The 26,797-nt window shown below is 28.2% G+C and overlaps 1 protein-coding gene across 1 annotated transcript; it reads right to left on the bottom strand.

Annotated features, from left to right (window-relative positions):
* Positions 1-2,672: 2,672 nt before the first annotated feature.
* Positions 2,673-11,763, bottom strand: LOC108330234 (homeobox protein knotted-1-like 2). Its single transcript, XM_052876818.1, has 5 exons — positions 11,550-11,763; positions 11,208-11,339; positions 10,930-11,080; positions 3,846-4,075; positions 2,673-2,995 (listed from the first exon to the last, which is right to left on the bottom strand). Exons 1-5 carry the CDS (start codon positions 11,736-11,738, stop codon positions 2,843-2,845), a joined length of 855 nt encoding a protein of 284 aa, XP_052732778.1. The 5' UTR covers positions 11,739-11,763; the 3' UTR covers positions 2,673-2,842.
* Between the last annotated feature and the right edge of the window lie 15,034 nt (positions 11,764-26,797).

The following is a 26,797-nucleotide window of genomic DNA, read 5'->3' as shown; positions in this document are numbered from 1 at the left end:
TTCAACCACTGAAGTTGATTATGTAGCTATCTCAGAAGTAGCGAAAGAGATTATATGATTGAAGAATCTTCTAAAAGAATTGGGAAAGAGCAAGATGACCCTCCATTGTTCAATGATAGTCAAAGTGCTATATGTCTTGCTAAAAATCCAATTCTTCATTCTAGATGCAAGCACATTGAATTGAAGTACCAAGTGGAAGCATTGTCAGTATTGTGTAGCTTAATTTAGTCCCTTAATATTGTGAGATGTTGTTTTTTATTTTTCTATATGAACAACCCTCTATAAAGCTTGAAACATACTGAAATACAAATACTTCCTAGTGTAGTTGTGGATGTAGATACACACATTGTGTGTTGAACCACATTAAATTCTTGTGTCATTTATTTTTCTCTCTCTTTTCTTTTATTGCCTTGTTCTTAACACATACTTCTTAAATTATTTGTAAAATAATTACTGTAAAATTTTTGTGTGTGTATGTGTGCGTGCATGCGTGTGTGTGTGCATGTGTGTGTGTGCCTATGTGTTTGTGTATGTATGTATGTATGTGCATGTGTGAGTGTGTGTGTGTGTGTATGTGTGCGTGCATGCGTGTGTGTGTGCATGTGTGTGTGTGTGCCTATGTGTTTGTGTATGTATGTATGTATGTGCATGTGTGAGTGTGTGTGTGTGTATGTCTGTGCTTGTGCGTATGTATGTGTGTCTTTGTATGTATCAATGTATTACCTTGTTCCTAACACATCCTTCTAAAATTATTTTTAAAATAATAACTGTAAAATTTCTCATTTCTAATTTGGTTGCTATTATTATATGTCATTTCTTATGATGATATAATTTGTCTTTTCATTTTTTGTCCTTACTTTGTGTGTGTGTGTTTGTGCATGTGTGTGTGTTTGTGTGTGTATTTGTGTGTGTCTGTGTGTCTATGTGTGTCTGTGTGTCTTTATGTGTGTATGTGTGTGTGTGTGTGTTTGTGTTTGTGTGTGTCTTTCTCTTTCTTTATGTGTGCGTGTAATCATATGTAATAAAACAATAATTGTGTGTTTTTAGCTTATGAGTCCACTTTGTTCTAATTTACCTAGACTATCATGACACTTTTATTGTTGCTTTTTACTATTACCTACACATTACTTGCACATTAATCTATTTATGCATATAATGTATTTTGTATAACTTACGTCATCAACCAACAAAAGAAATGGTAAGCTAGTGAATGTTAACATTTGAAAATCTCAAACAGCTCACCAAATCAATCATCCAATATTCAACATAATATCATTCAAACGAAATTAATCATTCATTAAGACACAAAAATTTAGATTCAATTTCAAAATAACATGTATGGAGTCAAATATGCATGAAGTCTTGCACCTGTCATAATTTTCTCTATAGTGGATTCAAGTAAAAACAATAATTGTGACTCCACTTGGCACACGTATATCATGATAGGGTTAATTCTCTATAACATCATCATAATGATTATCTTTCAAACCAAATCTTGTTATAAGAACCTCCTTCAACTCTCACGAGCTAAACTTCATTCTCTATATGACTATGCAAGTTTATTAGAATTAGGATCACTTCAAAATCGAAACTCCGATTCAATACATACATTACACTATTCAAAATGGAAATTCTCCTTCAAAATGATCATACTCAAACCATTCACATAACTTATATCATCCCCTTCAATGTTTCACTAAATTTTAACATTTAAACATATCTTATTCAATTAGTATCATAATCACAATTATATTCTCATATTTTCAAACTTGACGTATCACTCAATCACCAAAGACTCTCGTTAAATTTTGTTTTCGCTTAGCAAGACATTCTTAGAAGTATGTTCGTCAATAAAATAATTGGTTCACTCGAAAGTTTCAACCCTAAAGATGAGTAGATAAAATTCAACAATAAAACTAGATTCATTTAGCGATCAAACCTTCTTATTTCTTGATAATTTTTAATTTTTTTTTTCAGGAGTCTAAAAAAGGATTGGAACACCATTTTATCCACTAAAAGGTATTTATTAATCAATTAAGACTTTAAAAATATTTATGAATAAAATATAAATATTTAAAACTTGCTTGAATGTTTTTTTTATGGATAAAAAACAAACTAGTATATTTTACCACACACGTGAACATCATAAATACTATTTTTACTCGCACTTATTTCATTAAAAATTACAAGAGTGAATATATCTATGCCTACTTTTTTCTCAACAAAGGACTATTTAACTTTACACACGTATGTACAATAAAATCATTACATCACTATCAGTTTTACAAATAAATGATAACTAGTTATTATATTAACTAATTTATATATTATTCTATAAACTAAATTATTAATATTTAAAATATTCTCTATTATGAATAAAAAACTATAATTAATTTATAAATTAAAGTCTAAATTTATTTTTAACATTAACTATCAAAGCTTTAATTATTAATAAATTAATATCTAAGTTAATCTCTAATATAAAATAAAAGACTAATTTAAAATGAATAATAATAAGTAACTAAAATTATAATTAAAATTAAAAAAACTATTTAAATTCTAATTCACAAATTAATTACAATTTTTTATTTATAATAGATACTATTTTAATTTAGTTTATAATGATATCTAGCTACTATTTAATGATCTTTTTATGGTGTATAGAATAGAAGTAATAAGATAATTGCTTTTTCCTTAAATATTGTTATTACTCAAGTCCTCATCACATCCTGTTGGCAAAGCAAAATAAAGCAAAAGTGGTTCATGAGCACAAAACTCAAAACATTTTCCGATCAATCATCACTGTAATTTTATGCTGAACAAAGCAAAATTAGTGTCACTCTCACTCGTGCAAGGGTCCATAGAGTCCATCCAAAATTGTAACCTGCATTTCTTCTGATGCTTTCCAATGCCGTTTCCTTTGGTTTATAAACCAATTATTTACTTGCTTCTGCTCCAAACCACTCCATTCAGCTAGGGCAACCTTATCAGCATCCTTCTCCATTCATATACTTTAATGTCAAAAACATAACTCACCCAAATCTTGCTTTTGCACAAATAATGCTTAATAATATATTATAGTATTTCAATGAACATCATTAATTGAAGACTTTGAATAAAAATGAGCTTCCAAAACTTTAGTCATGAAATTTGAGCTACTAAAAATAACTTATTTTGACAAGTTTCATCCAAAAGCCCTCTCTAATAATCTGAACTAAATTAGTTTCATAAGCTCCTTGAAATTACACGTAACTTTTATATACTCATTCAAATTCTAATATATTTAGATAAACTTTTTCATGAATATTATTAAAAAAAAGGAAAAAATGAATAATTTTTTCATAAGAGTGTATATAAAACTCTTATATTAATTTATTTGTATCAACTATTTTTATTTACAAATACATTTTTTTTTCGTCACCTATAAATATCTATGAAAGAAATTCATTCAAACAAACTTTTTTTAATCGATAATAACTAATAATAAAATTAAAGAATGAAATATTAAGAATTATATACAAAATTACCGAAGATAATGAGAAAATTTGGAACCTATTTCCTCTTTCCCTACTACTTATACAAAAGCAAAATATTCCCAAACAAAAACTCTTATACTCGTTACTATTGATTAAAATTTATTAAAAATAGTATAATTTCTTGACTTTTGTTTTTTACTTAATGAATTTTCTTATTTTATATATAGTTTTCAATAGGATGTTTTTGTTGATGGGTGTTTTGCTATCACTCCTCTTTGTTCTATATGCTTAACTTGAAAGCAAACTAGGTGTAGTACTTGGATTAAACATTAACACCATATATGCTTAGGAGAAAAGATATTTAATTACCGTTGGGTATGGCCATTTAAAGTGAATATTCCACCATGCCAGTAAGATTTTCTTTGCTTCTTTTGGTAGCTTTTCTTTCTTCTTCTTTCTGGAAAATTCATGCTTCAGATTAGTAATGTAACCACTATATCTACTTAGAAGATTATCCTTCACCTCTTCAACTTCATATGTCTTCTTGCTTTCAATTCTCTTAATTCCCTCCTTGCTATCTTTCCCAGATGATCCACCAACTGTGACATGCAAAAACAATTATAAATTACTTGACAAAAACGGCACTTTCTGTATTTTTAAATAAATAAAATATTAAAAGAAATGAGAGACCAAATAATAAATAATATATTATTTCTGTATTATGCATAATTGTAGTATATTGATAGATGAAATGTGGATATATAGTGTTGTACTTTTTGAATTCACACACTATATATCAATATACTACAATATATCCACATTGGGAGTGATCCATACAATATATCAATCCCAATTCATATTGTAATGTACGGACATTTTGAATTATTATTGTATTTATAGTGTTGTACTTTTTTTAAACGACTTGGAATACCAAGTACTCCATTTTAATTATGAAATGTCTTATTATTGCTGATTAAAAAAAAACCATAATAATTTCTTTATGCATATGTTACGTCATGATATAAGTAAATACATATGAAGTTAAAGTAGTATATATCAACAAGCAAATTAAGACAAGATTTTGGCCAAAGTTATATTTTATTTGTTTGAAAGATATTAATAAATGGTTGGAAAGGAATTCTATCACCTTATTTATCATTTTATTATAAAAGAATAAAGTTTGTTTTTACATTTTATTTAACTTTATTTGCTCCATTCTCTCCTTGAAGACCAAAGATTGGAGTTCATTTGAAAAAAAATTTAAAGAGAGGATTTTTTTTTCTTTCTATAGTATTAAATAAGAACTCGTTTTCGTTCTTTCCATTTCTTTATTTCTTTACTTAATTTTTTTTTGGTGCAAAAGGGGGAAAGAGTGCAAAGCAATGTTAATAGATATAGGAAAGAGTTCAAAGTAATAGGAGGAATTTTGAAATCAATTTGCTATTTATCATTGTAATTTAATATTTCAAAAGCATAATATTTTAGTGAAATTCGAATGTGTTTCAAACCCGAAATTCCTCCCCTCCATTCTGAGCTAAACAATAAGTTTTAATGAATATTCCTTTTCTCCCTATTCCCACACCAAAGACTTCAAATAAACTTCAACAGTTCTTTAACAGCTTCCATCTAGCAGAAAATTGGTCAAAAACTGCTTTAATCAGTTTTAGTAAATTTGTAGTGACACAATAGTTTTATAAACTTTGATATATATATATATATATATATATATATATATATATATATATATATATATATATATATATATATATTTAGCGGTGAAAGAACTAAATAACTCTAAATGGACCATACAGATAGGCTTTTGTGGGAGTGTAAACTGACTAGAAAATAAAGAACTCCTAAAACAGATATTAAATAACCATCACACCTTCTTGTTCTTATTATTATTAATAAGAGTTAGTTAATTATATACAAGCACATATCCTTATAAGTAAATAAAAAAGTTCTAATAATTTTAGTAAAAAAATTGTATGGTTAAAAAATGAATTTTAAGTCTAATTCAACCTTACAAAATTAACTTGTAAAATAAGATTATACTCACTTATATATTTTAAATTGACTTTATCAACTTTCAACACACATACATTTTGAGCATGAGACATCAATTAATAGTTTGATAATAGTCTAATAACAAATAAAGCAATAGACTTAATAAATAATAATACTAAACATTAATAGGTGATCGATCTGATAACAATCCCAATAATAAATGGAATAATAAACTCAAAACTCAACCTTGTAAAACTATGGAAAGAACAATAAATTCAACCAACAACAAACATTTTGAAGATAAACTCTGAATCATAGTTTTAATATTATGTTAAAAATTGAATTTTAAATTAAACTCAACCTTATAAAATCAGTTTATAATGATATTTACATCCACTTATACTTTAAATTTATCTTATACTTTAAATTTATCTTATACTTTAAATTTATCTTATATATAATGGATATGAAACTTTTAACATATATTCCTTATGTGAAATATAAAATTTTATAATTATAAAGATAAGTATTCACGTTCTTCCCATAAGTATAACTTCCATTGGAGTGGCTTTAATACTTAAAGATAAAAACAATTATTTAAATTCAAGTGTAGTAATAAATAGTTTTTCTTAATATTATTTTTCTATTTTGAAAGAAGGTTACTTTGTTTAATATTAAAAAGAATCTATAACCTTAAGTTAGAATAGTTTTTATATATTAAGTGTTCATCTCATACATCTGATAAAAGAACATATATATAAAGGCATTAACAGATATATAAAGTTTGATGTGTGTTCATTATAACTGGATAATCCAGCGTAACTAACTCTTTCCACGTTTGTGTCGTTTATTTTCATCCAAATCCAGAGTCTAGAGATCCAGCAAACATAAGAAAGCAACTTTATCCTGGTTGACTCAAAATAGCCAACGAATGAGCACATGTCGTATAAAGTACTATGAATCATCGTTCTGTGAAGGCATTACTATAATAAAATCTAGGACAACCCGAAGGCTTCAAGTACAAAAGGCTCAGTTCACAGCAATTTGAAATAGGGTTATAATGGATAGCCTCAAAAGCAGAGGTTATTAAAGAAAACAAAAGGGAAGAGAAGGGAGTGGATTTCTAAGGAAACGATAAGATCAGTGTATGTAACATGCAACCACACCACTACTTGGCACAGAATCTTCATCATAAACATCAAAGACAAGACACACCTGACCATATCCATATTAATTATACCTCTTTCAAGTTGCCTCCAAACTGTTCCACTTCAGTACTTTAAAACCTCTTTTGCATCGAATAATATATGTCGTTTGACCAAAGCTAGGGATATGGAGGAAGAGGAACAATAACAGTAATATATATCTTTGTAATTAGAGAATATGAGAAAGAATTTATATTCAGAAGATAACTCTTTAGGTGTGATCTGATGAAAAAAAAAATAGGTTTTGTCCACTAATATCTGTGATGCAATTAATCTAATATATATTTTATTCATAAAATGCCTGAAGTACTCTATCATTTTGTCTTTTGTTTTGTATAGATTATATAAAATATAAAATATCTATAATATTCTCTGTTGTTTCATTATATATACAGATTCCAGAGGGAACAATATATATTTTGAATAATTTTTTGTAATGTTTCGGAGTTTGAAGAGATTATAAATATTGTATCAGAATACATGATTTGTTATGTGGAGATAATTTTGTTTTTGTAATAATACTGTTAGAGAATGAGAATCTAGGTTTCTAAGGTTGAGTCATCTCTAATGTCTTATTTTTTACTTTTTTGCCAAAATAATTATTTTTATAATTAGAGAATTTCTAACTTGTTATTTACTTTATTAGAGAAGTTTAAGGGTTTTCGTATTTTATAACTATTTGCTTAGAAAAAGTGGAGAAATGTTTCTGAAATCAAAACCCTTTTGTGATAGCAGGATGCGATATGTTAATGTAAGAAAAGAGAAAAATCTAGGTTTAAGTATTATATCGTTTTTTCCTTTGGATAAGTTCTATAATAATATTATTAAAGTATACAGACAAAACATGAGAAGGAGTACAGTTTGGTTTCCTCACTTTATTCTCTATTTGAAGTATAAAAAATGAAAAGGGCAAAGCTCTGTCTATATTTTAAACACTATGAAAGATTTACAAAATCTTAAGAGAAAAGTTAGACGCAGGTCATCCTAGGAGGAGCGGGTCATGGATATAATAAGGTAATGAATGGTGATCTCACAATATATATATATATATATATATATATATATATATATATATATATATGTTGGAGATTTTATATCAACTTGTAGAAAACAAATTTTACCTTAATAAACTAGCATTGAATTAAACTTAAATTGTAATACATGTGTATTATAGGATCATAATCATTAATAATCTATTAGTTGTGATTTGAGACTATTATATATAGAATTACTCATGTGAGATGAACTTGTCTTTGTCTAATAAAAAATGCACACTAGGGCTAGAGAAATATTTCTTGGATCAACATGACACAAATGTTTGTCTTTCATTATTCAGTTTAAGCTTTTTTATTTATTTGGTAAGGATAATCATTATGCTAATAAGTTAATTTTTTTTACACATAGAAAGAAGAATAAGTGATTTAGTTTCTTACCATCATTTATCTTTTAGATTTTTTCTTTAAATATGTATAGTTTGCTAATGTTTTATGCAGAAGTTTGGGAATCTCAATTTTTTTATATTCTCTTATCTTTACTTTTATTTTTAATAATACTTTTTATGTAATAACAAATGATATATAGACTTTAAAATGTCAGTATAACTGAAATGTTTAAATTCATATTAATACTTAACATAAATCTATTTCATTATCATAATAAAAACTCTATTTGATTTATTTATAACATATTTGTCATTCTTTTGTAAGACTTCATTCATTGTTGTTTTTGGTCAAATTAAACTTGATACCTATATGAATCTTTTTCAGTATAACGTAGGTTCTATTAGGAACTTTTGGGAAAGGATATTATATATATATATATATATATATATATATATATATATATATATATATATATATATATATATATATATATATATATATATATATATATATATATATATATTAGGTTTGTAAATTATACTTCAAACATTTTAAATCTTCTTGTGGATAAAAAAATATGTTGGTACAAATCTCTAACCTTACTGCATGCATTTCTCGTTCTAAGAACTTATAGGAGCAGTTTTTAAGACTTACTACAGTTTTAAGAAGTTAAAGTTTCAATTCAATCCGATAATATTTCAAGTAAATTTCTCTATTAACTTTTATGCTATTAGCTACAACATTATAATATAATCCATTTCCACAGTGATATTTTCTTCACACGCACTTAACATTTTTCTTTCATTTTGCAATCATTGCACTACATGCAGTAGTTCGTTTCATTTTACTCACTTTTCTTTTATCTCTTTTTATACTTCTTTAGGTTGATAAAGATGATATTGATAATTGGATAGTCCAATTTACACACCTATATGATTATACACCATTCAATTTTCCTATACTTTTTTTAAGATGAATGAAGGGAAGGAGAAGTATATTTTTTTAAAGATGAATGAAAGGAGGAAGATCGAAGAGGAGAATCTAAAAAAAAAACATTTTTTCTTGATTTTCTTTGTAAATTATAAGTAGTAGGGTAGTTATAGATATTTATATAAATTACATCTTCTTAAGGTGTACATACTACTGAGTACAAATTAATAGGCGCATTTCATAAATACTATGGAATCTCATAATACATAAATAATGAGTAAGTTTAGTAGGAACTCCACTAATATAATTTCTCCATTTTCCGAGGATGAAGTCTCTCTGTATTTATATTTTGAGCAAGTGATGTTATAAGAAAGGGATACATAAGTTAAATAAGTGAATATAGAAAGATAAAGATTAATTTACTTGATCATATTCATGAAAGAAAATAAGCTGCAGAACACATAAAATTCTATTATCCTTCATTCTTACTAAATTAAAAAACCATTTATTTATTTGAAATATTTATTATCAATAAAGAGACTCGTTAATAACAAGAGTTCATGACTAAATAGACTGACATGAAATATCTTCCTCAACCTACTGAAAGAAACAGCAGCAGAAACAAAGTAAAGTGGTGGAATCGTATTTTTGTTTTAAAAAAACGTATATTTGAGAGATGGGTACTGTTTTATCCTAAAACAATAAAGAAAGTTATTTGTATATTAAAATCACATGTTAAAAGAGTTTAAATTTCATTTTAATTGTATTTGAAATTTAATAATTGAACAATTGAGGTGATAGTTTTTTAAGTCAATGGTAAACATGAAAAATGTATAAATGCATATACGAGATTGACAAAAAAAAATCTTAAATAAATAGGTTATCTTAAGTTTCAGATAACTTTATAAAGTAATATTACAAGTGAATATGTTTATACTTCATTAGAAGTCTTTTCTTCATTTTAAAGGTGTATCAGACACTGGTTTCTTGTACTACGTATTTATGGAAATTAATTCTAACAAATGATGGTTCAGACATTATGCATTCCTCCTTCACTGTAATTAGTTGAACGAAGAAATAATACCGGAAGGACTTCAACTTTGCGTCATGACATATATCATTATTTTTTCTACTTTAGACCCTTTTAATATAATTAAGATGTGGAAAAATGGACAACAAAATCCGTGATATTTAACTTACCATTATTTTTGAACCTGTAAATAGCTAATTTTATGGTCATTTTAGAATAATTATGTATTCATTATGTCTTTTTATCACCAAACCAAAAACACATTATAAATAGTTCTATTTTTAGTTCTAAAAAATTAATTGGAGGTATGCAATTAATATGAGACAACTTGGCCTTTAGATTTAACTTTTATTAATATTTAACACATGTATAACTTACTTTATTCAATCAAGTAAATTTATAATAATTCACACATTCTATTCAGTCACCTAATAGACTCCTTTACCATACTGAATTAATTTTATATATATACTCATAATTTTTCAACCATTGTTTATTTTATGTTTGTATAATTAAAATGATTATCAAAGCAGACACAAACCACATGACTACAGTGGCTCCATGTGACTCAGCCAGTTACTCAAACATGCTTTAGGACCTTTTTAACTAACATGAACTTAATCTCTAATTATTTTATGAAGAGAATAGTATTATTTGTTCAAACATTTTTTGTTAACAAATCGTTTGTTATGTTATGAAGATGAATAAGACATAAAAACACAAAATTGATTAGTGAATTACTTTATATTTCCATGTACTAATCTCTTGTAAATGTTAATTAATAGTCTCCCATATATTGTATTTGGTTGTGTACTAATCATATTTTCAAAGATGATCAGCACATGAAAACAAGAGCATGGTAAAATCCATTGAATTTATTGAAAAGACAAGAGAAAAACCTGCAGGTTGAGGAAGAGTGTTGTCTGAGACAGCAAGATCGTTGCAGATGGAGTGAAGCTGAGTTTCCATGTGGCTGAGGAACATGGTTGCCTCATTAAAGGGTCTTGAAAGATCTGATTTGTACTTCACCAGCAAATCGCAAAACGTTACCTTCAATAGGCACCAACAAACATAACAATAAGCTGAAGAAACATATTAGGGTTTGTGATTTACTTCTTGAGTATTTCAAGAAGAAAACATATATGTATTATATATTTAGTTTGGGAAGGAAAGAGACCATGAAATCATCAAGTTCGGGATCAGCACCCAAGAAGCTATGATAAGATTTAGATTCAGATATCTGACACACCCCACTGTGCTCTTCTTTGATTCCTTCAAATAGGTCTGCCATATCTTGTGGTGCTCCAACCTGAAAATTGAAACACAAAATTACTAATAAACATGAATAACATTAATTGCTCAACACAACACTAGAACTGATCAGTGATGATTAATGATGTAGTTTTCAAAGAGGGGTTTTTAGTTGCCTAAAACACTCAATAATTTTACTGATACTTTTAAAATTCTTAGAAGCATATATACATCATTCACATTTTGTAGTTATGTGTATGTGTATAACCTTGTGGCAATCGATGTAGGCATGGAGGAGGTGAGGAAATAGAGGGTGAGAAGCTACTTTATCACGAAGTGCTTTTGAAACATCCTCTTCCTTCCCAAAGACAGCCTTAATCGGCGGAGGTGGAGCCATTGTTGTTGATCGGTCTGTGTAAGTTGTTGAATAGTAAAAGTTGTAGAGGCTGTTCTCCATTTCTTTTTATTTCTCAAAAGGAAAACCCAAGTTCATAGAGAAGACAAAGCCACTGCAGAGCATATATATATATATATATATATATATATATATATATATATATATATATATATATATATATAGAGAGAGAGAGAGAGAGAGAGAGAGAGAGAGAGAGAGAGAGAGAGGTAGAGAGAGGTAGAGAAGTAGAAAGAGTGGAGGAGGAGGTGAGAAATGAATACTTTGTATATTAAAAATGATGACTGCAGGTTATTATTTTTGTATTTTTATTCCTAATAATATAAGTTAATTAATTAAGTTGATTAAATATGTTTTTATTATGTTAAAATAATAAATATTTTCATGTCTTGTTGATTAATATGGTGTATATATATATATATATATATATATATATATATATATATATATATATATATATATATATATATATATATCACTGATGCGATATTATATATTATGTTATTATTTTGCAGGGTGCTATATTTACAGATTTAGGTTTGTGAGTATTCTCTGTTAGTATTTAATATTGTTTTCCAATTCTGTATTTGAGTTCTATCTATTTAATTTTTTTTACCGATACAAAAATTGTCATATTATTTCTAATAGGATGATTTTTTTTTTCTTTTATTCAACTTTTTTAATTTTATTTAATATAAAAAGTTTATAATTGAATTTCTAACACACCACATATTGAGAATTTTTCCTCTAAATCCAAGTGTTTATTATCACTCAACTATTGTTAAGTTCTTTGAGTGGAATACCAAGGAGAGTCAATACCAAATTGAGAATATTTGGATCCGATCACAAGTCAACCTATACAAGAGAATTCATTTTTTTTAAATCAAAATCTATAAATCTTTCTCTTTATATATTATTCATCTCACTCATTTTTTTTATTAAATATAAAATTTCTAATTCTATATTTAAATGCCTCACCATTAATATAACTTCTATTTAAATGTTTCACCATTCTTATTACATCAACTATTTGTCATGTGTACAGGATAAAGACTTATTAAATCAAAGATGATAAAAATAATTTCAAACTTCAAATTATGTTGTAACATTATTAAACTCAAGGAAACAAAACTGGCTTACCAATTTATAAACTAAAAACTATTTGTATTTAAAATAGTCTCTGTTATAAATAAAAAATTATATATAATTTGTGAATTAGACTTTACATTTGTCTTTAACATTAGTTATATCAAAGTTTTCGTTATAAAAAATAGACTTAAGTCCATCATGGGAATGGATAGAGCTTAGGTATCATGTACCAAATTCTATCGAAATTCAAATGACAAATGCATAATCTATCGAATCCATATAAGATATAGAATCTATCAAGGATTCAACACATAAAAATCCTCCAAAGGTAGAATTTGGTATACTACAAATTTCCTCTACTTGATAAATGAGTTTAAACTTTGTCATGTAATATATGAGAAATACTAATTTATATATATATATATATATATTATGCAGTTGTTAATATTCAGTATACTAATCCAGGGTGTTACATCTTTTACATTGTTATAATTGCAATAGATGTAAAAATTATTTATTTTTTATATAAAAACTAGTGCATTCTTTTTTTTTGTTAATAACTTTTCTTTATTATTTTCTTGTTAAAATTAAAATGTTATTTGATAAACATCAACGTATGACCAATAAAAAGAATCGCTAACATCTGAATTTTAACATATGTCTCTCCTATATTTCCTATTATAATACAATTGTATAACAATATTTTAACAACAAATATGTGTATGCTTATAAAAGATTACTAATAATTATGTTATAAATATTATATACAGAGGTTTAAAGTTGTTAAAAAAGTGTGGAGAAAGTTTGTTGAAGAAAGGAAACACAAAGAAAAGAAAGAAGGAAGTAATTAATAATGAGAAGATTTGAAACGTAACATAGAGGAAGATGAATTAAGAATAAGTAGTAACTACATTGGCATTTTGAATAGAATAAGAAGAAGAGACAACAAAAATGATAATATTTTGAAGGAAAATATGAAAAACACAAATGAAAATAAGGTGATTCTTCAAACATGTTGAAGTTTGAACCTTGGTTCTCCATATGTACGTAACATTGTTTTGAAAACAAATTTGTGGATAGTTTTTTGGTAGATTCTTAATCCAAATCTTCTATAAAAAGTTTGAAGAGTTAATTAATCAAGATTTTAAAATTCGATCTTTAGTTTAGTAATGAAGTCATGGTCAAAGATTTTACTTTATCTCAAAATAAGTAAACCCAATAAAATAAAAGGAGATTAATTAGATGTGAAATTGAAACTCATAATAAAGTTTGGTCAACTTTCTTTTTTTAAATCTTAACAATCTTTTCCTTCCTTTAGTTTCCTTTTTCACTTCTCCAGAATATCTGCTTCCTCCTTAATCATTCTCGTATAAACATATTTCTAGCAAGTACTTTGTGAATATAGATTTTCTTTTTCACAATAGTCCTATTCCAAATTTGCTCGATATTATTTGTTAGAATAAATTTGTTCAGTATTCATACTAAGAATTTAATTCTCAAAGCACTAAATCCACATATAAAATAACTTTAGTAGTCCTAGAAAATTAGTCAGAATTCTATTTTTTGGAGAACTTGATTTTATGATGTTTTTTTTTAGATTCTTTATCCTGTTTTCATTAATTTTGAAAAAACAACTAAAATACTTATGGAATTAAGCTTACCAATAATAAAATTTTGTGTGTTTTCGATAAGGACTTAAAAATTAGTTTAAGACCAGTAATAATTTTAAAAGATAAAACTCAATTATTTTATTAATAAAAAGGTCAAAACTATAAATATAACTTTTATAAATTGATTTTATTTTATAAAAATCATATTTTTAGTATTTTTTTCTCACTACCTTCATAAATTATTGATAGTTATTGCCTTCATATCTCTATAGTAGCAATTTTATGCAATTAATAAATTGTTGATTTGATTTTGTTGATTTAGACTTAAATATGTGATATGCATGAAACTATGTCCTTGTGTTGGTAATAGTGAAGACTACTAACATGAGTGTTATGTGTTATGTTTATAGAAAAACTATATATATATATATATATATATATATATATATATATTGTTTTTCTAATTTGTTTAATATCACTAAATCATATGACAAAATTAGTAGTACTCTGCCAAATTTTGGATCGTTACATTTCGTTAGTTTTGGTGACATTGTTGACAATTGGGAATTTAACTTCCTAGAGAACGAATTTTAAGTTGGTTAGTGTCTAACGAGACTGTTTACCATTAAGAATTTGAGTCCTCCATAATCGATTTTTGATCATGTTTTCTGACATTATGATACTATTTTACATTTGCGAATTCCGTTAATTATAGGGATCAAATTCTGAAAGTGAACATTAAACAGTTTTATTCTGATAAATAATATTAAGACAGATCTAATTGCGATTTTTAGTTTTTTTGAAATGGGTTTACGGTAGAAAAAAAAATCAATGAAGATAATTAACAATAGAGTGGAGGAAGAAATTGAGAATATGATAGTTTTATTCTTGTTGAATGTTTGTTCTTGTTCAAGTGTTTCATTTGTGGACTTGTTATTATATAAAGCTATGGAATATGATGATATAAAGATGGCACATAGATAAATACAATATTATATTGTACACTTGCGATGTTGGAGAAGAGTATTTTAATAAACTAATAACACTGCCAAATCATTGTTCAGAAATGTGATAAAAACAAAGACTATACCTTTTAAGAATAAAAACAGATGCTCCACGAGTTTGTGTCTCTTGCTGTTGAAATCATGTATGTTCTTTCATGTCCTCTAAAGGTGGCATTCAGATAAAGAATAATAATCATCTTTTGTTTTCTTTTCTTCAAATGTATCATATTTTGACTCCTTTTTCATTGATCAATACTTAATTAATTAATCAATCTTTTGACTGCACTTGGGTACTTCATTATAGGTGTGTTGTATTCTAATTTGTGATAAAGCAAGAATTCAAAAGTCACATCAAATTAAATATAAATTCCATAAAAGGGTATTGTATTAGGTGAAAGAAGAGAGTGCATATATTTAAATGGAAATGATTGTGGTACACTTTATGTTTAAAATGCATTAATAGATAGATGACGAAAAAAAAGGAAAGAGATTAATGTAAATAAATGAGATAGAAAGAATCAAAGAGAAAGCATACCCTTTTTTATTATCTTGTTTTATAGCTTTTATATAAATATTTTTTCTTATTTATTGTATAAAAGTAAATAAGAATAACAAAACAGGTTAGCCAACCTCTTCTATCATTAGAATGTAAAAAATGGGACGGATTAATGGATTCACGAGTCAGTACGATAATTTTATTTTTATTTTCAAACTTTGTTATATATATATATATATATATATATATATATATATATATATATATATATGTTTGATAACTTATGTAAAATTTTAGAGTGTATCAAATTTTAGTTGAAAAAAAATTCCTATTCATAAAAAAACACATATATTTTGAATATTTTTATTTTTAAGTTAAAAAAAGTAAAAAAAAAATAAAATTATTCAAATATCTTTAACCTTAAAATTTATAATCCATAATATATAAAAGTATTTTTGTCAACTAAAATTTGGTACTCTTTAAGAGATTACATAAGTTAGTAAACCCTATATGTATATATATACATATATATACATATATATATATATATATGTATACATATGTACACACGTGTATGTACATATGTATACATGTATTTTGTGAAAACTTAGAAAATAGTATTTTAGAAGTGGTAGTGAGTTAAAAATAATGAGACTCTATTAGTTTAATATTAAAAGGTTTTAATATAAGAAATTATTATAAATGAGTTTCATTATTTTAAAGCACATCATCTCTCTAGAAATCACTTTTCTAAAGTCTTCTATCTTCTTTCTAAGGGTTCTTACACCCTATTTATCTGTTTGAAGATCAGAGACCGCATGTGTAATCATCGCGGTGAGATCTTCAAGTCTATCCAATCAATTTTTCAAAAAAAAAAGTAAGTTAGTTTTCTGCTCTTTTTTTATGGTTTCACATCTTCCAATGCATGTAGGGTTTTGTTTCGTTGCATGTATGGTTTGAGCTTCCTCTTAGGTTCTATATTGATTAGTGGTTCTAATGGTATACCCTGATCATGTTTTAGTGATTTGTAGGTGTTGTTTGGTCTCTTTGAACTCAAGGAGTAGAGTCGAGTTCTCTAGAACTAGTTGGAGTTCTAAGAGGTAAGGAAAGATAAAGTTATTTCATTATTTAGTTATTGAATATGAAATAATATTTAGTAGTTTATAAAATCGATACATGTTGATAATTATGTTAAAATGGTTGTTTTGAGTTTGGAGTATTTTTGATATAGTAGTTATTGGTTGAATGATGATAATATGTTTGTTCATTTTGTTTAGAACTAATTTTGGTTATGAATGTTGTTGAATTATTAGTAGTATTAAGTGAGTTATCATGTTGAGATGAGATAGTTTGGGTTGCAAGTCTTCATTTTAGTAAAAAGAGAGGTTTTGGATAGGTGTTTTCTATGAAACTGGTTAGAAGAAGAAAGTAGGGTTTTGGAGACAATTTTTAAGTCATTTTAGACTTGTTGAAGTTGTAAAACCAATAAAATTTGGTGTAAAGTTCAATAGTGAACTAGTGAGTGGGTATTTTGATGTTTTTGGTCCAAATAGAGGGGTTTTGAATAATGAATTTCTAAAAGAGTTGTTTTAGAGAGAAACTTGATGTTTGGGGTCTGTCACAAAGTCATTTAGGACTCGTTCCAGCTGTTAGTTGCAGAAATTGGGTGTTGTAAGTGATAGAATTGAGTTTGGTATGGTTTCAGGTAGTAAATTGGTTTGAATTAGTTAGTTTAAGTTAGGGAGAAAATTTCATATCTTTTAGGGTGTTTAGAAGGTCCTAGGAACCTTTCAAAGTTGTGGGAGAAGTGTGCAAAGTGAGCTAAAAAGGGTTTGAGTTTGCTGATAATGCCTAGGCGCTCACTTTAGGGCACTGGGCGTCAGTTTCCAGAGGCTCCAATGCTCAGCGTCATCCCCTTGGCGTTGAGGACCCATTTCTAGTGACCAAGGACCAAGGCGCTGAGCACTAGCTCTTAGGCGCCTGAGCGCCCTTCGTGCAAGTTTTTAGTGTTCCTTTTCTATGCTGTTTCATGATCCCTGGTACACTGTTTTGGTTTTTTGGGCACTTGAATGTCAGTCTGTGAGTTTTGATTTAAGTGTTTTAGGTTAATGTTGATGTGCTTGAATGAATTCTTTGAGGTTTCATGTGATAGCATGTAATGTTATATGAAATGTTGTGAAAGGTTTGTGAATTGGATGATTTATGGATCTTTGGTGAATGTTAAGTGGATTCATCTACCGTATGTAACATATATGTATATATATATATGGTTTCTATGAGAATGAAAGTGGTGTATGTGATAAGAATCCCAAATGTTATAAGAATAAGTGATGTGTATGATAAAAATCTTAAGGAGAGATTATATATTCAAGTAAGTTGTGGCGGATGCTTGATAAAGAGACTATAGTAAGAGGGTAATCGTGATATTCTACCGACCATTTAACTCATGTAATGTTGAATGGGGTGGCGGGGAGAATGACAAGAGGTATTTACCCTAGTCCTCTAGGTTTTAGGAGTGGAAAATTTACCTCATGGATAGTAGGTCGAGTTACCCTTGTTTATGACTCTACAAAGTATAAATACTACTATGGATGCATGCCTTCAATAGTCTATATAAGCATCATATCTAGATAATTGAGTATAACGGTCTTTTGGTTGTGTGATTTATTTGTTATTGAATACTAATACTTGTCAATCTAAACTATGATATGTTGTTCATTCATACTCTAGCTTACCCTTGCTTTTGTTGTTGTTGTTTGTTTGTGTGTTGTTTGCTCTTTTACAATGATTACCTTAATGGTGTAAGCTTAGGGAAACATCTTTCTCGTTGTTCCAGCGAAAGAGGAGGGTGAAGCATATGAATAATTTGATGGTTCAACATGTGTAACCTTTTCTTTGTGGTAAGTTTGCTTTACCAAGTTGTCCTATTATATCTTTGTAACGTTTTATTTTAGAAGTTGTATACTATTAAAATATGATGTTACATATATATAAATATTGAAAACATATTTAATTATATAAATATTTTTAAATATATTTAATAATATAAATATTTTTTAAAGTTTTTACTTGATTAATTAGTATTTTTTTATTGATTAATTAGTGTTTTTATTTAGATAAATTAAAATAACGATCATATTTACATTTTAAATTATTCTATTATAGTTAATAATTAAAAATTAATTTGTAAGTAGTAATAATTTAAGTTATAATATTATTATATATTTATATCATATAAGTAATATAATATATAAAAAATATCTTTTAAATCATTTTTTATTTTAATTGTTAATTTTTTTAAAATAAGCTAATAAATGATTTCGTCCCGACTTATTTTTTGCTCCCAATTTAATAATCTAAGCTGGGTCAGGACACGTGGATTGATAAGCTAAAAACTTCAACTCGATTTGTTAATTTTTTACAAACTAAATGCAAACTATGAACTCACCTTTAAAAGTAAAATAATTAAATATATTATTTATAATATAAGATATTAAAATTTTATTATAATAAATAAATTAGATTAAATATGTTTTTAGACCTTTAACTAGCGATTTTATTTTTGGTTCTTCTTTCAAATTTTCGTACTATTTTGTTAGTTAAAATTATACTGAACCGGTGTGTGTCACGTAATTTTTTACGTAATTTTTTTCTGAGTCAATTTTTTCCGGCTTTTCTCCCTCCTCTCCCTCCTCTCCCTCCGTCTCCTTCGTTCGTCTTCCTCCCCGTTCACTTGTCGTAAACCTCCGTCCCCATTCCCGGCTGCCATCTTCCACGTCGAAGATCGCTCTCCGCGGTTCTGTCTCACCGGAATCTTCGAGGTAATGTAAGTTTAATGCCTGAGCTCAAAGCATTGAAGCGGCTTGAGCTTTCAAACAATAACTTTGATGGATTTATTCCTCCTGCTTTTGGAAATTTATCTAATCTTGAAGTTTTTTATTTGTCTTCAAATAAGATCCAAGGTTCAATTCCACCTCAGTTAGGTGGTCTCAAAAACCTCAAATCATTGAACCTTCCCAATAATGTGCTTGAGGGAGAAATACCAATGGAACTTTAGGGCTTAGACAAATTGCAAGATTTTCAAATTTCTAGTAATCATATGAGGGAAGCGGAAGTTCTGGTTCTCACCCAGAATAATTTTAGTGGCGAACTTCCTGAGGAAATTGGGAATTGCGAAGCCCTTTCCAGCGTTCGAATTGGATACAACCATCTAGTAGGTACCATTCCTATGACCATTGGAAATCTTAGTAGCCTAACCTACTTTGAAGCTGATAATAATAATCTTTTTGGTGAGTTTGTGGCAGAATTTTCTCAGTGTTCTAATCTTACTCTGTTGAATTTGGCTTCAAATGGATTTACTGGAACAATTCCACAAGATTTTGGACAACTTATGAATCTTCAGGAATTAATTCTTTCTTGAAATAGCCTATTTGGCTATATTCCAATTTCAATTCTGAGTTGCAAAAATCTTAACAAGCTTGATATTAGCAACAACAGATTCAATGGGACAATACCAAATGAAATCTGCAATATCACTTGGTTGCAATACTTGTTGTTCGATTAGAATTTCATAAGAGCAGAGATCACCCATGAAATTGGTAATTGTGCAAAACTTTTGAATTACAATTGGGATATAATATTTTGACTAGAACTATTCCTCCTGAGATTGGGCGCATTAGGAACTTACAAATAGCTTAAGGGAATGTTGAGCATAGAGGTGAACTTCTCAAATAATCTGTTAGCGGGTTTGGCTGTTTTTATGTCAGTAATTATAGTTGTCTTGTTGTTTATGATCAGAGAAAGGCAAGAAAAAGTAGCCAAAGATGTAAGGTTTGGTCGACGAGGTTGCGACAGTGGAAGGGGACGAAGATGCAAGGAAAAAGACGGAGAGAGAGTAAGGGAGAAAAGTTGGGATTGAATAAGTGTCAGAAAAAAAAGACTATATGGCACACCACTATTACCCAGTTCAGCGTAATTTTAATGCCATTGATTTTAGATTTTAGAGGACAAATTTATACTTTCATCAAGGAGAAGGATCAAAGTGTGCCAAAATTTGAAAAAGGAACGAAAAATAAAATCGCGGACTAAAAACATATTTAATCTTAAATAAGTTTGATTATAATTAAACATTCTATATATTTAGAGACTAATATATAGTTGTTTATAATAAGGATACTTAGTTTTATTTAATCCACGACTTTATTTATTTATTATATTTTAATTTTTTTTTTCAATTGGGAGTTTTATTTGTATTGTAACTTAACAATATTATTAAAAATAAAATGAAAAAAATGTTAATAAGATAACACGTTATATATATATATATATATATATATATATATATATATATATATATGAAATAGATACATGAAAATGTCTCTATATATTCATATTTTGTGATAAAAACTAATACTTGATATAATTAAAAGTTTTACATAACTATTATCATAATTAATAAAAATACATACACATGTAAATTATATATAATTTTTTAAGAATTATATTAAGAAATATTTAAATACGCCCTTACGTAGATATGCATACATGAATATATATATATATATATATATATATATATATATATATATATATATATATATATATATTGATAATTTTTTAGTAAACAAATAAGAGAATTTTTTTTTTAAATTCACACTTGAGGTCCTCAATGTGAGAGAGTGAGTTGAATATCTCACATTGGCTAGTGATGAGATTAAATTATAGTATATATGTGGTGACAAATCACATTTTATTGAATCAATTTTGTAACGAGAAAAGTTTAAACTCACTACCTTAATATCTTGTAAGTCAAGGTGTTGTTTTTATTATTATTATCATAATAGAGTTTCATTAAGCTAATCAAGTTATGTTCTTAAGACAAGATCATCTAAGCAAATCTCATTTTGAAGTTTAACATAATTTCTTAACGAAATAACATTTATCAAATGAACCATTTAGGATAAACACGTTATATGTGTAAACGCTAAACGTTACTTCAATCAAACTTTGCCTAAACGCTAATACATGCATCATGCCTAAACACTTAAGAACGTTTAACGCTTTTAACATATGTACGAAATAGTACTCTATTGTTTATTACGTTGTGCTCTCTTTTTTTGTGGAGATCATTAAAGTACATAACTTTATTCAAAATTTCTACATTGGATTAGAAAAATGTTAAGAGATAGGAAGATATTCTAGGAATGATTCCTTAATGTTTTCTGTCTAACGCATTCGTACAAGAAACATGGTTGCCTCTGTAAGAAGTAACATTGCATTTGACCTTAGACCTAAAGGCTACCAACCCTACGTGAAAGTCAATGTTCTGAGTAACAAATCTTTATTAAAGAAGTCTATATAAAGAGGATTACATGAAGAGAAAATAACAAGAACAATATTTTTTATTGCTCTTACACTATCAACGTTCTCTCTCGCTTACATCTTCTAGACTTTCTCTTTTGAAAAAGAAAAACTTTATTACAAGTTTTCATATATTCATTGTATTGAAAATTTATCCTCTCTATTAGAGTAATCATTTGTACTTGTTTTAGAAAAAACACTTTGTTGTTTTGTATATTCATAAATGAATTAAAATACTTGTTGATTTAACTCAATGGAGTTAAAGTAGTTAGTTGGACCAATGTAATCAGGAATAGTGAAACTCATTTAACTAGTTGGGTTAGTTTGTAAAATCAAGAGTGGTCAAAATCGTTTGTAGTCTTTTAAAGATTAGTAGAACCCCTTAAAGGTACTTAAGGGAGAACTGGATATAACTCATATTGGAGTGAATCAATATAAAAATAGGTCTTCATCCTTGTTTTCGTTTTAAAAGCTTTCTAAATGCTTCTGAAAATCTTTAAGTGTTCAACACTATTTGTAGACTGTTTAATCCCTTCAACAACACCTAACACTCATGTGTTATTCCAGGAAGGTTCCTTTCATCTCTTTTGTCTTCAAGAGAGTTGTTCTCTAAACTCTAAACTCTTTCTTATATGATTGTAAATTTGGTTTATTTTTAGTGTTTAAGTTAATCCATTTTTTAGAGAGATTACAACTGGACATATGGTCTTTTTATTCGAACTAATATAAAATATCTATGTACGAATTTTCTATTCCCTGATTTCTTTATTTTACTAAACCTATTAAAATAATATAAAAAGGTTTTAATTGAATGATAGATTTTGAAAAAATTAGAAAGTGTCAATTTTTATTAAACAAACTAATTCGACTCCCTCTTAGTTTTTATCTGACGTAAATATTCTAGGTTATGACTCTAATATCTACAATAGTTATAGGAGGACAAGTCACAATGGGGTAGATGACGATGATCTTGCCCCAGTCTTCTTCTTCTTGGAAGGAAGGCGAACAACCAGTCTGACATTCTTCCTAAAAGCCTTGTAATCCAATTGGCCTAACATGTATTCTGCAAAAAAGAGGAAAAAGGTTCAAAAAATCAGTCACAAAGGAAAAACTCAAACATAATTCTAGCTTACCATAAAAAATGAGCGTCGGGGACCTCGACATCAAGGACTCAAAGAATTTCCTTCCAACTAAGGTAATTGGTAGAAGAAGCCAACACCCCTCTTCTCCTCGATACTGAATAAATTCTTCCCAACATAGTTGAATTTGAAGGGACGACCCCAAGAAGGAGGAAATTTTCGAGTTCGATCAGGATTGAGAAATAATTTGAGCTCAACCTTTGGAGTATAAGCCTTTAGCTTAATGAAACAAGTTTTAAATTTTTTAAACGATTGAGTGTAAGGTGTGAAAAGGGAATGTCAGGCATTGTTCAAGGAAACCTAGCTAACTTAAGACCCATGCTTTAGTTGATAAAAGTATGTGAAAAGTTGGACAAAGCACACTATTCCTAGTTGATTACACAAAACTTGAAACGCTTTTACAAAACCCAACTATTGGGGTGAAGTTGACTATGAGCAGTGTTAGCATAAAGCTAAAGACCAAAATTTTTGATGATGTCTCAAAGTCAAGTCTCAAGTGCTCTTATTGCAGGAAGATCTTCATAAAGACTTGTTTTTATATTAAAGCTTTTGTAATTTAGTAGATTTATGTATAGGATGTGGTTTATCCTTGATTCTATGTATTGTGTGCCTTAGGTTGCGTTAAAATTTATTTTAAATCAGAAAACCTCATTTTATACTCAAGATAATTGATTATCAACTTATAATAATCAATTATCAATAATCAATTATGACTTGCCATAATTGATTATCACGAGCAATTATGAGAATTTTTAAGCAATTTTTTCACTATTGTGCATTCATTAAATGCATAATCAATTACCATAATTAGATAATTGATTATCACACGTTAATTAGTTGACAACAGATTTTTGGAGGTATCCTTGAGTGAGATCTCTATAAATTAGATTGGTACTCTCATTCTAAAATATGAAATACGAAAATACGAAATAAGTGTATTTTGGAAAATCTTATATGCAGTGTGCGATGATAAGTGTTCTAGGGTTTGCTGAACCCTTGTGTTGTGCCTTTGAGAACTTGACGTGTTGACATAAAGCGAGAACTTTCACAAGGAGTGTGATTGAGTGTTGTTGTTGTTGGCACAGAGCGAGAACTTTCACAGGGAGTGTGATTGAGTGTTGTTGTTGTTGCTAAGTTGAAAGCCTGTTATCCTTCGTGAAGCATTCGAAGGAAGAGTTCATCCTTTGTGAAGATTCAGAGGAGGTGTTCATCCCTTGTGGGTCACAGGGGAAGGGAGTTTCATCTCTTGGGGTAACAAGAGAGGTGTTCTAACCTTAAACTGTTTTATTTTCTTTGTAATTGTAACAGTTTGTTGGTTTGTGCTAGTGCAGTGTTAATTCTCAGTTGAGATTAACAACTGGATGTAGGATCTATTTGATCCGAACCAGGATAAAAATTACCTGTGCAATTTTCTCTCTTTCTTACTCTTTAATTTGTTTAAATTGTTTTAAGGAAGTTTTATATTTAATTGAGAAAATTATTAAAAGAACGATTTGAAATAAGAAACCAATTCACTCCCTCTTGGTTTGTTAAATGCGTTAACCATTCCGTTGCATCGTTCTAACAGGCAGCGCTCAAATATGTCGGAAGAGCCGACTCAAAATTGGAAAGGGGAAAGTCACATAAAAAACTTTAAAAAAGTATTCATAAGAAAAGACAAAGGTACCCTCGCTAGCCTCAGGTACCATAAAACCCCTATCCGAAAGGGAACAAGGGAGAGCAATGAGCCCATCCCGACAAATTTTGAAGGCGACAACAAATTCATTCACTTTCCTGAAAAAATTAAAATCAGAGATGTAGGAAGCAACCTCATCTAAACCTCAAGTATACCTAGCATCTCTAATAGGAAGAAAGTGATCCTTATGCTTGGTTTTTGGGGCAGGAGAAGCCATTTTTTTCCTTTTGTCCTTTGACTTAACCTAATGTTTCCTAGAAGTCACTATAGTAACCCCTAAAGAAAGAATTAAAGGGGAAATGATGTTAAGGAGCTTTGGGGGAGGAAACCTTGTCTCGCGATCAAATGAAAATGAAGAACCCTCATCCATGGTGGTAATCTCCCTCTCTAGTAGAGGATGACCTAGAGAAGAGTTGGAGGAAGAAGACATACCTAGCAGATGAAGGACAAACAAAGAAGTATGTAGAGGAGAAACTTGAAGAAAGGTTGTTCGTAAATTGTAGAATGTGGATCCAGAACAAGGATTGTTGTGAAGCAAGGAGAAATTGAAACTGAAAAAGGAAGAGTCACGAAGCTCAAAATAAGGGTTTATAAAACGTTGTTTCCCTCCAAAAGGTCATGACCTTTGACGCTTCGTGTCTTTTCATCAAGCCAACGAGATGGTGAAACATCAACAAAGAAGTTAGATGCAATTAATGTAAAAGTGCACTTTAGACGCTTAAAGGCAATCATTATCGAAAACCCCTTATTCATGTTGCACTAAAACCAAGAAGAGTGCTCAACAAGACAAAACCTAAAAGATAGCGCAAATATCTTTAAGTTTGAATATGGTGTCATTAAGCTTGGATAGACAACATTCCACCTACTCATAAGTTGGTTTAAGCTCGGCCAAAAGGTCAATTATAGCCACGATAAAGTCTTTTATATTTGCATGAATAAGTCAGATGCAACTCGGCCAAAGCAGAGTTGTCATCCAATGAGATAAGACAAAGCGTTGGTCAAACTCCCGAGCTTGGGGGTCTGCGTACATACCCGATCTAAAGGAAGACTTTAATGTACCTTTAAAGCTCAATAGTTTCAACCATAAAGATTATTTATAACATATAGTCATTGTGTCCTCTCTTTATACAATATTTATTTATCATCATTCTTCATATACTTAGGCTCAACAGCGAATTTCGCTCGAATCAAATATAAAGAACTCAACCAAGGAGCATTGCTCACTAAAATTGATCACTCTTTTTCCACTCATATCATCTTATCTATAAACTCTTACTTAAGCATCTAAAAAAAATTACATGTAAATATTAGGATTCTACCACGGACCTCAAATCTAAACCCAATAAAAACACATATGAAGTCTAAGACAATTATATTTTAGCAACACACCTTTGATATAATACTTATTCATTTCAATTAGATTATGAACGCAGCACAGGTCCTTAGTGTTAATAAATATGTCGGTCGACTTTATTTGAAATATTATTTATCTTGATATTATTTTAAATTGTTAAAATATATTTTTAATAAAACTTTATTTATTATTGGCCGAGTTAGATTAATTTAAAACAAAATTTTCAAATATTGGTATATTACATTCATACTTAAAAAATTTGTCCTTAAAGAAAAGAAATAGTTGGTCTAATCCAATTGACATATTTTATTTTAGTATAATAAAAAAGTTATAATTTTATTATAAAAAAATTTAATTGCATTAATTTTGTTTGC

This window comes from Vigna angularis, chromosome 4 (assembly GCF_016808095.1).
Source record: "Vigna angularis cultivar LongXiaoDou No.4 chromosome 4, ASM1680809v1, whole genome shotgun sequence".
Lineage (NCBI taxonomy): Eukaryota > Viridiplantae > Streptophyta > Magnoliopsida > Fabales > Fabaceae > Vigna > Vigna angularis.
This window is presented reverse-complemented; position numbering and strand designations above follow the sequence as displayed.